This window comes from Sinocyclocheilus grahami, unplaced genomic scaffold (assembly GCF_001515645.1).
Source record: "Sinocyclocheilus grahami isolate Dianchi unplaced genomic scaffold, SAMN03320097.WGS_v1.1 scaffold375.1, whole genome shotgun sequence".
NCBI classification, from domain to species: Eukaryota; Metazoa; Chordata; class Actinopteri; order Cypriniformes; family Cyprinidae; genus Sinocyclocheilus; species Sinocyclocheilus grahami.
In genome coordinates this window covers 188,287-203,750 of record NW_015505554.1, presented here as the reverse complement: position 1 = coordinate 203,750, position 15,464 = coordinate 188,287, and the positions used below count along the sequence as shown (strand labels likewise).

At 39.5% G+C, this 15,464-nt stretch overlaps 1 protein-coding gene across 6 annotated transcripts in view; it reads left to right on the top strand.

Moving 5' to 3' along the window:
- cacna1db (calcium channel, voltage-dependent, L type, alpha 1D subunit, b) overlaps nt 1-15,464 on the top strand; it is an 82,999-nt gene extending 67,535 nt beyond the window's left edge. For 4 of the 6 annotated variants that reach the window (XM_016230692.1, XM_016230696.1, XM_016230694.1 and 1 more), the window contains 6 exons: nt 1,325-1,617; nt 9,822-9,965; nt 10,043-10,185; nt 11,340-11,434; nt 11,555-11,842; nt 14,444-15,464. In XM_016230692.1, coding sequence (XP_016086178.1) covers nt 1,325-1,617; nt 9,822-9,965; nt 10,043-10,185; nt 11,340-11,434; nt 11,555-11,842; nt 14,444-14,719 — 1,239 coding nt within the window. In that variant the 3' untranslated portion in view covers nt 14,720-15,464. Of the gene's footprint in view, nt 1-1,324; nt 1,618-4,191; nt 4,323-4,503; nt 4,621-5,649; nt 5,931-9,821; nt 9,966-10,042; nt 10,186-11,339; nt 11,435-11,554; nt 11,843-14,443 lie in introns of all 6 variants that reach the window. The other 2 variants (XM_016230693.1, XM_016230695.1) reach the window with 2 other exon arrangements.

Below are 15,464 nucleotides of genomic sequence, written 5' to 3'. Positions count from 1 at the left end.
GAGGGTCTGTCCATATAAACTTCCCTCATGCACTTAACGAAGTGGAACACACTTCAAAATGGCAGCGGGGATATGCCCTGCTCCAACACACCTGCCTGCAGTTATCAAGCTACCCTGAACACCTTGGCTGTGTCTGAAATTGCCCCCTGTACTCTTAAATAGGGCACTAATTGAGGGGACAGCAATTTGTAATGGTGTCCGAATCCACAATGAATGTACAACTGATGTACACTCAATGGCTAGAGAATACCCATAATGCACTGAGAGCCATGACAAATTATTTCCCGCATCTTGTCAGAAGACCGCGCTTCTGACTGAATCATCCATTTTTCTAACTGCTGGTCCAGTCCGAGTACAGCATAATATCATACAGGTAAACATTTTATTTTAATTGATTATTAAATAGTTTAATTAGGGTTTATACATTTGTTTCTATTACAGAATTCGAGATCCATTACTACTGGAGCTGCCAGTTTGTTAAGTTTCAGATAATTATTAAACAGCAAGCACAAACAATGCGAAAGCGGCAGCCCTTCCAGTGCGCTGAGTGTCCAAATTCGCTCACTCGATTTTATTCACTCTTTCAAGTGGACTATATTAGTGAACTAATGTAGGAAATAATGAATGTGGGGATAAGGGGCGATTTGAAACACAGCACTTGATTAGCTGGTTCAGTTGTGTTTGATTGGGTTGGAGCTGAAATCTGAAGGATGGTAGCTCTCTAGGAGCAGGGTTGGAGACCCCTACTCTAATGTGTCTTGAGCAACTAAAATGGGTCTTGAGCAAAAAAAAAAAAAAGACAATTTACTTTACGATTAGGACTGTTTATTGGACCAAAAGTAACCATAACCCTAAACAGGGCAAACTCATAAAGAGACATTAGAATATTCATTTATTGCTATTTTCCATCTTATTGGGACTCGAATAATGCAATTTCATGATTTTTTTCAAAACTTGACTCTTATTTTTAATTTTAATGTTTGTATCAACCCAGGATACGTCGCTCCTTTGGGGGTATAAATTCACTGAAAACAGAACACTTGTTTATCAGTGCTTGTTTACAACATGGTTGTAATTCCTGAACGCTTTGCAAAACAGACCTAAGCTTGGTCTCTTTTTAAAGAAGACACATAGCAGATTTTTGCTGAAGGGAAAGCATTTCAAAAAAAGAAAGTATAAAAAACTTAAGTTTACAGTAAAGATAATGTAGTATACGAATTGTTTTTTTATTTTTTATCATTTTTAACTGGAAAGCAATTCAGTGTATATAATTTCAAATGAAATGAATGAGAGCTGTTTTTGATGATTTTGTCTGTATGTGCAGAGGAATGGGGTTGTGTTTGGGAATCATGTGAGTGGAGATCAGTACGGCAGCGTCACACAGCGTCCTCTGCAGCTCCCGCTTCCTCTGTGCTCCACCCAAAATTACTGTCCGTCGATGTCAGACAAATCATCCAACTCCAATATCAACAATGCCAACATGCCAGCGGTCACTGCCTTTCCCAACGGCTGGCACAGTCGCTGCCGGCGGCTCTCTGGGACCCTGGTGTCCTCTCTGAGCTCCTACCTCAACCTCAGGAGTGATGGAGAACCTCAGCTCAGGACTCACTCCAGAAGGTGAGAGGTCACAATACCACTGAGGTTACCACAGAAAACAAAATCATAAAAACTAAGAAAAATGGCTTTCTACTTAAGTAAACTAGATAAATATGAGCCAAACTGGCCATAGCAGGGCTGGCAACTCTCACGCAACTGACACTGTTCTCGCGCTCTCAAGCCACACGTCCATTTTCTCACACAGTTCAAAGAGCGCAAAGAACAAACTAGTGTTCTCATGGAGACGAGTCTTGCCAGGCTACCTTGAAAAAATGAACTCGGAAGGACACGAGAACACAGATCGCATCTTTGTGAGAATGACAGAGACTCAACTGACAGAGACAGCAGGTCATAAGGAGCGAGACAACAGCACGCAATGCACAATAAATAACTAGCCCACGCCGGAGGGCACACACACACACACACACACACACACACACACACACACACACACACACACACACACACACAAACAAACAATGTGTCCTATGTCAAGGAACTTGTGTTTATATGATTTTATAATTTATAGGTCATTCCTTTTATGTAGTACTTTTTGAATGTCCTGTTGTGGTTTTGTCTTGTGGGGTGGTGAAACTCAAGTTCCATTCCCTCAATCCTGACACGCTCATGCAGTCATGTCTGGATGAACTGTTCTTGACGAGTGGATGCAGCCATGCCCTATGTAGGGTCACAGAGATTCTAGAGGCAGGGAAACACCCTGGACAACCTGGCCAGAACATTAAAATGGACAGTTAAAATGCACACACACATTCATACTTTACAGAAAAGTCATACTGTCATGTCAAAAATGCTTTAGTGCTTTGCCATAGTACAAGATTTAGTACTGGGCCATATGATGATCTATCAGATTTTAGATCTAGCCATATTGTATTAATAGTGTTTTCTACCACAAATATCAGTGCTGCAGTGAAAGGCAATAAGAGATTTGATCGGATGTTTCAGGTGGACAGTCTGAAAAGTCTATGCTCGGGTAATTAAAGGGGTCATATGATGTTGCTAAAAAGTACATTATTTTGTGTATTTGGTGTAATGAAATGTGTTTATGCGGTTTAAGGTTAAAAAACACATTATTTTCCACATACTGTACATTGTTGTTTCTCCTCTATGCCCCGCGTTTTTACAAAGCTCATCGATTTGAAAAGCGAGGTGTGCTCTGATTGGCCAGCTATCCAGTGCGTTGTGATTGGTCGAATACCTCAAGCGTGTGACGGAAATGTTACGCCCCTCACCATATCGTGATGCCCTGTCCGGCCGGAGCGACGAGACAAAAACATGAAAATCCATTACAAACGAGGCATTCGTTGCATCCAGTGGGGACATAATTACTGATTATAATGACTTATACTGTCTTTTTATGCATCGCATTGACATAAAACCATGTCTGCATTTGTGATCGGAGAAATGACAAACAACAAGTGCTACTCTACACTGCCCAAAAAACTCGCTTTAAATATATAAAATATAAAAACTCTTTAAATATAAAAGACGTACTTACAGTCTGTGAGTCAGAACAGCCGGCATTGTAGTTTACTCTCCCAGGATCAGGAAACAGTCCTCCATAAAATCTGAATATTTGGGTTGAAGTGTTCTGGAACAGTGTTGTAAATACAACTTAACCACTGATTTGTAGTCGTGTCCATTTTTGGAAGAACAAACAAAGTAGTTTCGCTTTCACAACGAAACACAGCGTCACACACGGCGGCCTTGAGTGAGGAACGGCCGGCGGGCTTGAGAACGGCGCGGCCGGTGGATTCGACGAAGGAGCGTCCGGAGGGCATCAATGATGAGAAATATTTAGGTTTGGTTTAGGTTTAATTACAGTTAGTAGCATCTCTGATTTCAGGCAGAATTAGTTATAATGTGATTAGTGTTCTTCTCTGTGGTTAAAAATCACTTGTTGTGGCAAAGATTTTGTTTAAATCACCCATCTCTCAGTAATTAAAAAAAAAAAAGAGCAAGCCAGAGGTGACGGTGACAAGGAACCAAAAACTCCATTTTGGTGGTAACAGGAGAAAATAAACCTCTGGCTAAACAACATTCATACACTCACTCACATCTGCAGACAGTTTTTACAGGGTCTGATTCACCTAAAGTGCATGACTTTGAATTGTGGGAAAACAAGAGCACGGGAAGGAAAGCCAAAACGAGAAGAACATGCAAATTCCTCACAGAAAGGCTTCCTGGCTGGGACTCAAACCAGGAAACTTCTTGACATGACAGATATTTCCTAGAAAACATGTTTTGTTTAAAAAAATTCAGTTAGAGAAAAAAAAAAGAGTAACACCTGCAACATTTCCATTCATTGTGGACGTTCATCAGCATGGCAGCATGACAAAAATGAGCACCCACTCAAAATAAATTAAAAATTTACAAAAAACTAATTCTAAACTAATTAACCATTACTAATATGATTTTCAGTATACCAAAGCATATTGATGGGGACATGAAAATGCACTGCATGACAGGAATGACCCAAGAACTTAACAACATAAATTACTTTTTAAACTTCATACATAGGGGTTTGTGTAATGATATGAGTAGGTCATTGGCTGTTTGTGTGGTCTGTGTGTTTAGATGATGACGTCACTGTGGGGAAGTTCTATGCCACTTTCCTGATACAGGACTACTTCAGGAAATTCAGGAAACGCAAGGAGCAAGGACTTGTGGGATGCCAACCCTATTTAAACAGCACCACCGCTCTGCAGGTGAACTAAAACTGTAAAAACATTGGGCTCTGATTTACTGAAGGTTTAAAACTAATTTTGGCCATTGTGTAAAGAAGATACAGCAGAAGTAGATTTAATGAATTATTTAAAAAATCATATATCATGATGTTAAATAGTCATAGAAACTGAAATGGTCTGTTTTTATCTATCTTTTCTGCAGGCTGGTCTGCGCACACTGCATGATATCGGCCCTGAGATCCGTCGAGCCATATCATGTGATCTACATGATGAAGGTCTAGTAGACGTCAACCTCCATGAGGAGGAAGAGATATACGGGGTAGAGCACTTCAGTCTTTATCAGTGCATATGTAACTAAATAGTAGTGCACAGTAGTGCAAACTAATAGTGCATATGTAACCAAATATCATGGGTTTGGTTCAAAGGGAATGTGTGATTGAGGTTCTATTATTGTGTGATTTGAGGGGCTTCGTAGGTTTTGGATTAATTTTAAAAGCAGTTTTTGCAAATTCAGAATGAACCACTTCATATTTTGATTACATTTTATTCGATTAGAATATTGATTTGAATGAAATGTAGTACTTTTAAAGTGCGTTCTCTAATGCAGGGTTCACCAACACTGCTCCTGGTGAGCTGTGCTGTGTTCCACTTCGTTTTTTATGCCCTTCACTTGCTAACTTCCCTCTGTCTCTTTGAATTGCATGTATGTCATTGATTATGTTGCATGAGTGTCCACTAATGCCGGAACCCTTGCAATGGGCTGAATTGAAACGTCCTAAGCCCTTGATCACTTGGAATCTGCTATGGAGTTGATATAGAATACTGCATCAAATGAATTTGTAAGAGAAAAAATGCTAATAATTTATGAATATAATGCTTGGGCTGTTTTAATTAAAATTTTTTTTTATAAAATATTAAAATTGTTTAGTGTAGGGGTAAATAAAACACGATCTGTGGTGACATCACAATCGTGTTGCATTGGTGGCAGCCTAAGGTATACATATGAAATTGCTGAATTAACACAAATGACTCAGTTCAAAAGTTTAATTACACTTGATTGATACTGTGTGTTGTTGCCTGTATGATCCTTTAATATTTTTGTTTTGTGTTCATGAGTTCCTTGTTAAACTTGTTGTTTAAGCAACCACTGCTGTTCAGAAGAAGAAAAAAAAATCCTGGTTCAAGTTTTAAATTAAAGTAAATACATTTTGTTAAAAGGACCTTTACATATTTTTACTGGAAAACCCGTCAGTGTATATAATTAAAAATAAGAAATTTGATTTGTCTGTTTATGAAAATCTAGGGAATCCATGGGAATTGTTATTGATCCTGTTGTTTGTGTGTGCAGAGGAATGGAGTTGTGGATGGAAATCATGTGAGTGGAGATCAGTGCAGCAGCGTCACGCAGCGTCCTCTGCAGCTTCCGCTTCCTCGGTGCTCCACCCAAAATTACTGTCCGTCGATGTCAGACAAATCATCCAACTCAAATATCAACAATGCCAATGTGCCATCGGCCTCTGCCTTTCCCAACGGCTGGCACAGTCGCTGCCGGCGGCTCTCCGGGACCCTGGTGTCCTCTCTGAGCTCCTACCTCAACCTCAAGAGTGATGGAGAACTACAGCTCAGGAGGTGAGAGGTCACAATACCACTGAAATTACCACAGAAAACAAAGTCATAAAAACAAAGAAAAAGTGGGCTTACCCTTGGTAAATATGAGCCAAACAGGCCATGGAAAAATAACTTTGCTGTTTATCCCTCGTTCAAAATATTCACTAATATCTAACCTGTAATTATTAAAATAATTGAAAGAAAAAAATTATTGAAATAAAAAGATCTTAATTGAAAGATGAAGATTCTTAGAACCAAACAAATGTTTTCTCCTATACTGTTGATTAACATATGGCAATAGATCTGAGACCATTCCTCCATACAGAATCTTTCCTGATCCTTCATATTAAAACATTGATACTTATAGACTGTTTTCTTCAGCTCAATGGTTTTCTAAAGGGGTTTGATTTGGGAACTGTTATGTCCATGACTCCATGGCAAAACCGCTCTGGTAACCTCTGTTCCCTTTCGAAAGGGAACTTGCGCTGAGTCCCCTAGAGGGCACTATGAGGGAATGCCTCCTGCATGACTGGTGTCTGAAGCATCAGTCTAAACATGACAATGAACTTGATATTGGCAGGCGGCAGCCTATGACGTCACAACTGGTGCGGCCGAGAGTATAAAAGGGCACCTGTGAAATGCGTCATCCTCTTTATTGTCTTCAGGAGACCGTTTGTTTGTACATGAGTTAGGAGCACACACGTTTAGCTCCTGAGGGAGCAGAATGTGCGCACTGAAAGGATTTCTCAATGAAAGCGTCATTCGTGCCGTCCCTATTCTCGAGGGATGTGGGACACGCTTCAATGCTGTCTTCTCTTCGAGCAAGCTGGATGCGCTAGGGATGATGCATTCATGAGACTGACAGCAAGAGACAGGTAAGGAACTCTTTCCATTCTGCTCTCTCCTAAGGGATAGTAGTTAGTGTTTACATGAACGCGTTTGGCTCTCTTTAAGGCACTTATAGCAATGCATTCACATCTGTTCTCGTATGATTCTTTTCAGAGTGATATAATCTGTCATTTGAACTTGCAGACTTGAGGTTAAATTGTGCGCTTTTCACGATGAGGTTGCAGTAATTGGTTCCACCCAGGCATGACTCTCTCTTGAGGGATGAGTTGAGTGCCTGGGTCCCGCGACACCTATTACCATACAGATCATTTCTGTCTGTACATACTGCTTGTCCTTGTGAGCCTTCTGTTTTTCCTTTGATCTCCATGGTGAGGCAGAGAGATTGTAAGGGATTCCATATTTGGTGGAAATGTGTTGATGCCTCTTTTCTGTTTCTCAGTAGCTGAGTAGCCTCATTGAAGGCTCTGACCTAGCCATTTGGGTTTTTATGTTTTGCTGAATGGCAGGTTCAGTAAGGAGCTCTGCTCTGATAGCATCATCAAGTCATTAGGCTTTCTGTAAGCCTCCTTGGTAAGCCGTTCTGAGTATAGGACGTAGTTAGGCCTCCTCTGATCTTAAAGAGTTGTTATGCTGAGGCATCCCTCCTCAGAGATCCATCATGCAGTGGTGCGGAGTTGTTAGGCTTTCTGTGTCTCCTTGGCCGCTGCTTTTAGGTAGGGTTACGTATGAGCCCAGCTATAGGCTAGCAAGTGCAAGTTGTAGGCTCTATGTGAGCCTCAGTTTACATGCATAACCAGAGATGTTTCCTTTCGAAAGGGAACTCGTACTGTGTCCCCTAGAGGGTGCTATGGGGAAATGTATAGGTGGCCTAACAGCACTCCACACTAAGGTCAGTAGCTAAGAAGGATCCCAGAGAGCTTAACAACTTAGCATACTACCCTACCGCCTAGCCTTGAGGCCTAATTAGGCTTTCTGTAAGCCTCCTTGGTAAGCCGTTCTGAGTATAGGACGTAGTTAGGCCTCCTCTGATCTTAAAGAGTTGTTATGTTGAGGCATCCCTCCTCAGAGCTCCATCATGCAGTGGTGCGGAGTTGTTAGGCTTTCTGTGTCTCCTTGGCCGCTGCTTTTAGGTAGGGTTACGTATGAGCCCAGCTATAGGCTAGCAAGTGCAAGTTGTAGGCTCTATGTGAGCCTCAGTTTACATGCATAACCAGAGATGTTTCCTTTCGAAAGGGAACTCGTACTGTGTCCCCTAGAGGGTGCTATGGGGAAATGTATAGGTGGGCTAACAGCACTCCACACTAAGGTCAGTAGCTAAGAAGGATCCCAGAGAGCTTAACAACTTAGCATACTACCCTACCGCCTAGCCTTGAGGCCTATCTATGCCCCACGCTCAGGACATCTTGTAAGGAGGCTCACAGAGAGCATACATCTTACAGATGATGTTTTAACGGAGCTCTGCCGAATGGAGGCCTCAATGAAGATAACTCTCTGTAGCGGGAGGAGGCCTGACGACGCTCACAGCAGATGGCCGAGCTCTAGGAGTGGAGGCCTCAGCATGACTCTCTAAAACGAGAGAAGGCCTAACTACGCCCCACGCATAGAATACCGTGCAAGGAGGCTCACAGAGAGCCTACAACCTGAAAATGATGTCCTCAATAAAGATAGATATCTTTATAGAGAGAGGAGGCCTGACGATGCTCGCAGTAGCCACAGAGGCTCAGAAAGAGCCTAACAACTCAGCAAACAATAACTGAGCTCTAGGAGCAAAAACCTCAGCATAACGAGTCTCTAAATAGTTAGAAAGCTTAATGACACCGCATGCTTAGGATACCATGCAAGGAGGCTCACAGAGAGCCTAAACTCGCAAACACTATCCTAATGGAGCTCTGGGGAGAGGAGGCCTCAATAAAGATAACTCTCTGTAAAGAGAGGCAGCCTGATGATGCTCACAATTGCCAAGGAGGCACACAGAGAGCCTAGCAACTTAAACACAAAACTCTGGAAATGAAAGCCTTAGCATGACGACTCTCTAAATAGAGAGGAGACTAACAATATCCCACACTCAGGATACCATGCAAGGAGGCTCACAGAAAGCCTACTACTCGCAATGCTATCTTAACGGACCTCCAGGGAGCGTAGGCCTCCGTAAGGTCACTCTCTCCAGCAAGAGGAGGCCTAGCAATGCTTGCGGTAGCCAAGGAGGCTCACAGAGAGCCTAACAACTTAGGCTACTACCTAGTCAAGCTCTAGAAATGGAGGCCTCAACATAACAACTCTCTAATCGAGAGGAGACCTAACTAACCCTATGCTCAGGACATCTTGCAAAGAGGCTCACAGAGAGCCTGCAAACCACCAATGCTGTCCTAGCAGAGCTCTGGGGAATGGAGGCCTCAATAAAGATAAGTCACTGTCGTGAGAGGAGGCCTGACAACGTTCGCAGTAGCCAGGGAGGCTCACAAAGGGCTCACAGAAAGCCTACTACTCGCAATGCTATCTTAACGGACCTCCAGGGAGCGTAGGCCTCCGTAAGGTAACTCTCTCCAGCAAGAGGAGGCCTAGCAATGCTTGCGGTAGCCAAGGAGGCTCACAGAGAGCCTAACAACTTAGGCTACTACCTAGTCAAGCTCTGGAAATGGAGGCCTCAACATAACAACTCTCTAATCGAGAGGAGACCTAACTACACCCTATGCTCAGGACATCTTGCAAAGAGGCTCACAGAGAGCCTGCAAACCACCAATGCTGTCCTAGCAGAGCTCTGGGGAATGGAGGCCTCAATAAAGATAAGTCACTGTCGTGAGAGGAGGCCTGACAACGTTCGCAGTAGCCAGGGAGGCTCACAAAAACTCTTAACTTTTATAAAGAATATCTCTTTGGATTTGAGACTTTAGTCTATGCAACTTTACAGATCTTCTTTATGAACCAAGAGTTTGTAACACTCCAAAGAAAAAGGAAAAATTAAAATCGCATCATATGACCCCTTTAACTAAATATTATGGTGCGTTGCATTGATATTGGCTGCTGATTTTTGTACTAATGATTTGAAGTTCCTATGTCTTGTAGGCCAGACACCACTGCTGTCGGATATCCGATCATCCACGTTGAAACCTCCACCCTGGGTGACATCAGTAATGATGACAGGAACTCTGGGGAGTATTACAGTGGAGATGAGTTTAATGAGGATGGTGTCATGCTGGCTACAGACAGGTATTCTAGAAAATGCTTTTCAGAAAGTGTATATCAACAGTAGCTGTTACTTTTATTTTCTTTGTTTCCCTTGAAAGGTCTTACTTTCAGGACACTTTAATTGATGGTACTCCAGCTGGACAACAGGATGTGTGTGAATGTGTCTGTGATGATGGTGAGCATCTTATATCCCAGCAGTCCCAGAGGTCATCAAAACGACTCCTGCTGTCCACAGCTCAATGTGAGATATTAGACAATGATTATAATCTTTTTACAGTATCACACTGAGCAACTTCCAAACTGCTTTTAACTGAGAACTAGCAGTACTTTGGGAATAAACATCAGACTGAATGGTTCCTGAACAAGCTGTGAAGATCAGTGGATATATGGTTATAATATGGGTCTTTCACTACCATAAAGCAAAATAAATAAACCTTATATACTGTATATATATATTAAATGTATTTTAAAATATACAAAATATATATAATATATTTGCTAAAATATGTTTCAAAGTATATTTATGTAAATTTATTTTTACCAATATAATTTAGGCCATTTGAATATTTTTGAAAATATATTTAAATTTTATTTTATTTTTTTAAAAGCATTTAAAATGCTTTGCATACAATATTTGAATAAAATTAACACATTTGAATAAAATTCAGCAAGGAACATACTTTTAATATTATAATTTCTAAAAAATAAATACATAACATTATTGTGTCATTATAAATCTAGTTTTGATCTTTAGTAAGCTATTCCATCCATATTTGCATTTAGCCTAAATGTAGGCTACTGTAAGATTGGAAATTTATTTTCTTGCCCCCAAAATACATTTTGAAATATATTTTGGTTGAAAAATATTGATATTTGATGCATGATATTTTGGTTGGTTTCTGTTTTAAAAAATATTTTTCATTGAGCTTCACTGTTTACAACATATATTAAGCATATATGTAAAATATATTTTGGCCACAAAAATATGACATATAACATGGACGAAATTTGAGAGAAATATGAGAAAATACTGCAGCATTGGTTGCACTGTACTTTTAAGAACAGTATTAAAGGAGATATTGATATGTAGAAGGTAACTGTGGTGCCAGAAATTAACTGAAAAATATATAAATAAAAATATGAACTAAAAATATACTGTGACAGTGTTTCCGGTATTACGGGCCTGTATATTTATAGCAATATATAAAGGGCAAAAAGGTTAGAAATAAGTTTGTTAAAATTCTAATTAGAGAATTTTGTTCAGGTTCATCCTTCAGGGCAAAGACTTCTCACAGCAGCTACAGTCGTTGTTAGTTTATTATACGTTCCTCCATTTTAATTTAACTCATTTTAATTTCATTTCATATATTGATGTATGTGCATTTTTCCATACAGCCTCTCACAAGTCTGCTTTCCATTTCGAGTGTCTGCGCAAACAGAACAGTCAAGATGAGATTCCCCTGCGTCCAACAGGCCTACCGCAGCATCAGGTGATAATCGCAAAATATCCCTAATGAGTCACATGGCATGACATATGTAGGGGCCCCCTACCTGAAGTGTTAGTAACCCAGTGTCTAACAGTGGCATCATTTGTTCTTGCGGTTGTGCAGGTGAAGATGCCGACGGGACAAGAATCGAGTAGAACACGACTCTCTCCGACTCGCTCCATCCGCTCCTGGGTCACGCCTCCAGCCACGCCTCCTTCCTACACCCCTCTGATTCAGACCACGCCCAGCGCTAGCAGCACTCCGGGATTGGTTCACAGGGGCTTCTGGAATTCCCAGCAGGCCTCTGATTGGTCGACACGTTCGCCCTCCCCCTCCTTCCTGAAGGTTCCCCCCCGACTGTGCGGCCATCACCTGCAGCAGCGGAGCAGCGCTCAAAGCCTGGTGGAAGCCGTGAGTGATGCCATTTGACACTGAAAGTCACCTTTATTTCTTTAGCGCTTTATACAATGCAGCTTCACAGCTTCACAGATATGAACAGGAAAACAGTAGAATAAATTATGGAAACGTATCTATGGAGACAGTTCGGATTCAGCTGTAAAGCAGCTCTAGATGGTGTCAGTGGTGTCATTATTTAGCTCAAGTCAGTTCAGTGTTGGTTCAGTTCAACAGTGTTAAGTTCATCCATTTGAAATGGTCCTGGTTTGGTCCTGTTTGACCTACAGTAAATGCACCAGGGTCATTCCCACAGTTTGGTGGATTTTGGACTGAGGTTTGTTGAAGAAAAAAAAAAAACATATATATATATATACAATTTAATAAAATAAAAAAATTCAGATATTTTATATATTATATTACTTAGTCTTACCAGAGGGAGAAAATGTCTATCAGAAAAACACACTGGTCAAGCTCAGGCTAGTATAACTTAAAATTCCCCACCAAATATTTCACTTTCACCTTCCAGGAAATTTGTCCAACCTATTACAGGACATTTTTACGGTACAATGTGTAAAAACAATACAAAAAAAAAACAAATCAAACAATCGCGTGGCCATTTTAAACTAATGAAGTCCATTACTAGCTAGAAAATAACAGCATGCTAGCAGGCATTTGGGATTACCAGTTTAGGAGGAATTTTAATAGACAGAGCTGGGTAAATTACTTACAAATTGTAGTTCGTTACTGAATCCAAATTACATGACAAAAATTGTAGTTAGTAACATAATCCATCACATTACACATTTTAGGTACTGTAATCTTTTTGATTACTTTTAGATTATTTTTGACCTAATTTATAACATTGATTTAAATAGGATAATCTTGTACCATACTGATATAAAAATACAAAGAGTAAGAAAATATTAAATTCGTTGTGGTTAACAACATGAAGTGGATTAAACATTACATTACGTTAAGGTTTCCCAAACTGGGGTTCATGAATGAGCTGCAGGGAGTTTGTAAGTTTAATGAAAAGCAAATAATTAATTAAATCATAAAAAGGTATAATTAAAATGATGTTGTTTTAAAATGACTTAATCAAAATGAAACACTTACTAAGTAAATACAATATTTTATTTGTGTACCTGCATGTCATGTGACCATAAACTAATGTCAGAGAGCATGCAAATTTGATACTTAATTATCAAAATAATTTATTTTATTGAATTTGTGCATTTATAATGTGTTTGAAAGACAAAAGCCTTTCAAAGCTATAGTAATACATGGTTAAATAACCTACTGAGTGATAATTCAAATAAAAATTAATGTTCATCAGTAGTTAATGCAATGTTGAAACACTTCTTTAACCTGAAATGATTTTGTAAATCCAGCGGTCAAATGCTGTGTAGCCTCCTGACTAATGACTGGTCTTTCTGTGAATGTCCACAAATATATATATATATATATATATATATATATATTTCTGTGAATGTCCACAAATATATATATATATATATATATATATATATATATATATATATAGTGGTAGGCTATTTTAGAAAGGAACATTTAAAAGATGAAAAAGAGGAATTAGGAGAATCGATAAATTATTTATTGCTATTGTGTGAATAATATGTAATCAATAAAAAAGTAACTGTAGTCTGATTACGAGTATTTTAAAATGTCATTTAATCTAATTACAAGTACTTAATTTTGGAATCTGATTACATAATCCAGATTACATGTAATCAGTTACTCCCCAGCTCTGTTAATAAATATATAAAATCTGTTTAAAAAATGTTCATGCCCAATATTAATTGACACAGCATTGTGGACATGTTATGAATTACACTATTAAACAAGTCTTCTAAAAATGTGGAAAAGAGAGAAATGTTAATGACTAATTACTTGCCTTTTTTTCTTGCTTTCCCTCCAAGGAAATTGTCATTTCTAGAAAGTCATGTGACTTATTTTTAAAAGGAAACTTGACACCAGTGTAACAGGATGGACTGGAGTTTGAGAGACATAAACTAATTTGATTGTTTTACACAGAAAAAATATGTGTATCATATTCTCTTCAACTCAATTTAGTATGATATGCATAAGTATATACAACTACTCGAAATTGCTAATTTAGAAATACATAACTTGAATTTGAAATAGTCTCTATTACAAAGTGACGTTGAGAAGAATGATTGGGGACATGGGAATTTGTCAAGTGCAAAAGTTGTGTTTTATTATTCTTAAGTACTACTCATTGTGAATTTGTGGTCATGGGGTACATGAATGTGGCATGAAAGTTGATTGAGATTGTATGTAAAAAATGCAGTACAGTACAGTACTACTGTAAAATTCCAAAATCGTATTTAACTAGGTCTTACCTTTTGCGTTCGACATTTTAAATCTAATTGACTAAACTGACAGTTTGGCTGAAACGATGCTACTTGAGCTATATATCAAATATAGTAGTCTAAATACTAAATACATACTATCTTTTAGACTATATCGCATGGTGCTAGACCGGACTGCAAGTAAAACTAGCCACCATTGTTGAATATAGACAGGAAGGATTCAGAAACAAAACCTGCAGCACTGACACGATGCCTTTTGTTGTAGGTGATGATATCGGGTGGATTGGGCAAATATGCGAAGGATCCAAAGTTTGTGACGGTGACAAAACACGAGATCGCAGATGCTTGTGAAATGACGATTGATGAGATGGAAAGTGCTGCTAGCAATTTACTGAACGTGACGCTAGGCCGTGGGCCAGAGACAGACGAGGCGGGCCTGTGTCAGAATAATCTGCGTGACTACAGCGATGAGGAGATGGACACGAGCAATAAATGCGAGGAGGATCTCGCTGACGAAATGATCTACGTCTCAGTATTATAGAACAGAACTCAAAATACCCCCAATCAAACTAAATAATGTAGAAAATGAATGAATGAGCTAATTGTGCCTTTACACGGGAGTGTCATGGGGAGTTCTGCTGGCTTTATCTTTTATTTTGACCTTTTCATTTAGTTAACAAACCTTTTGATATCTTGGGAGATTTCCAGCAAGATCCAAATGGGATGACATTACCGACCGAAGTGTTTTCCTCTGAATCTGTGCATGCACTGAACCTTTGAAGATCCCCAACCAACTTACCAGCCAAAGTCCACTAGGCCAAAGGTACCAAACAGCATTTCCTCAGACCCACGCAGGACACGTTCACCATTTGAGTCAAGAATTTTATTCACATATATGACAATTATAATGGTATAAACATCACAGTGGGACCTCCTGGTTGGGTAAAATTAGTCATGATTGACTGAATGTCTCTTTTCACTCCTTGTTCCTACCTTTCCATATTCGAAGCACATCAAGGTTGGTGACATTTGGCATCGACTTCAAATCTGCCGCAACATACTGGAATACAAATTTAAAGCTGGCCATCTCACTTGGAATATAGTGCACAAATTATATGGACTTTGGAACTATGGACTTTTTTATGGGAAACAAGGCCAGTAAATAATTTTTTGGGTGAATGCAAGAAAACACATAAATGGAAATGCAAATGATCCATGCACCTAGTTCCCTTTCAGTCGGTCACTCTCGACGTCACGTCGGAGGACCGACGAAATTGGGATCTCGC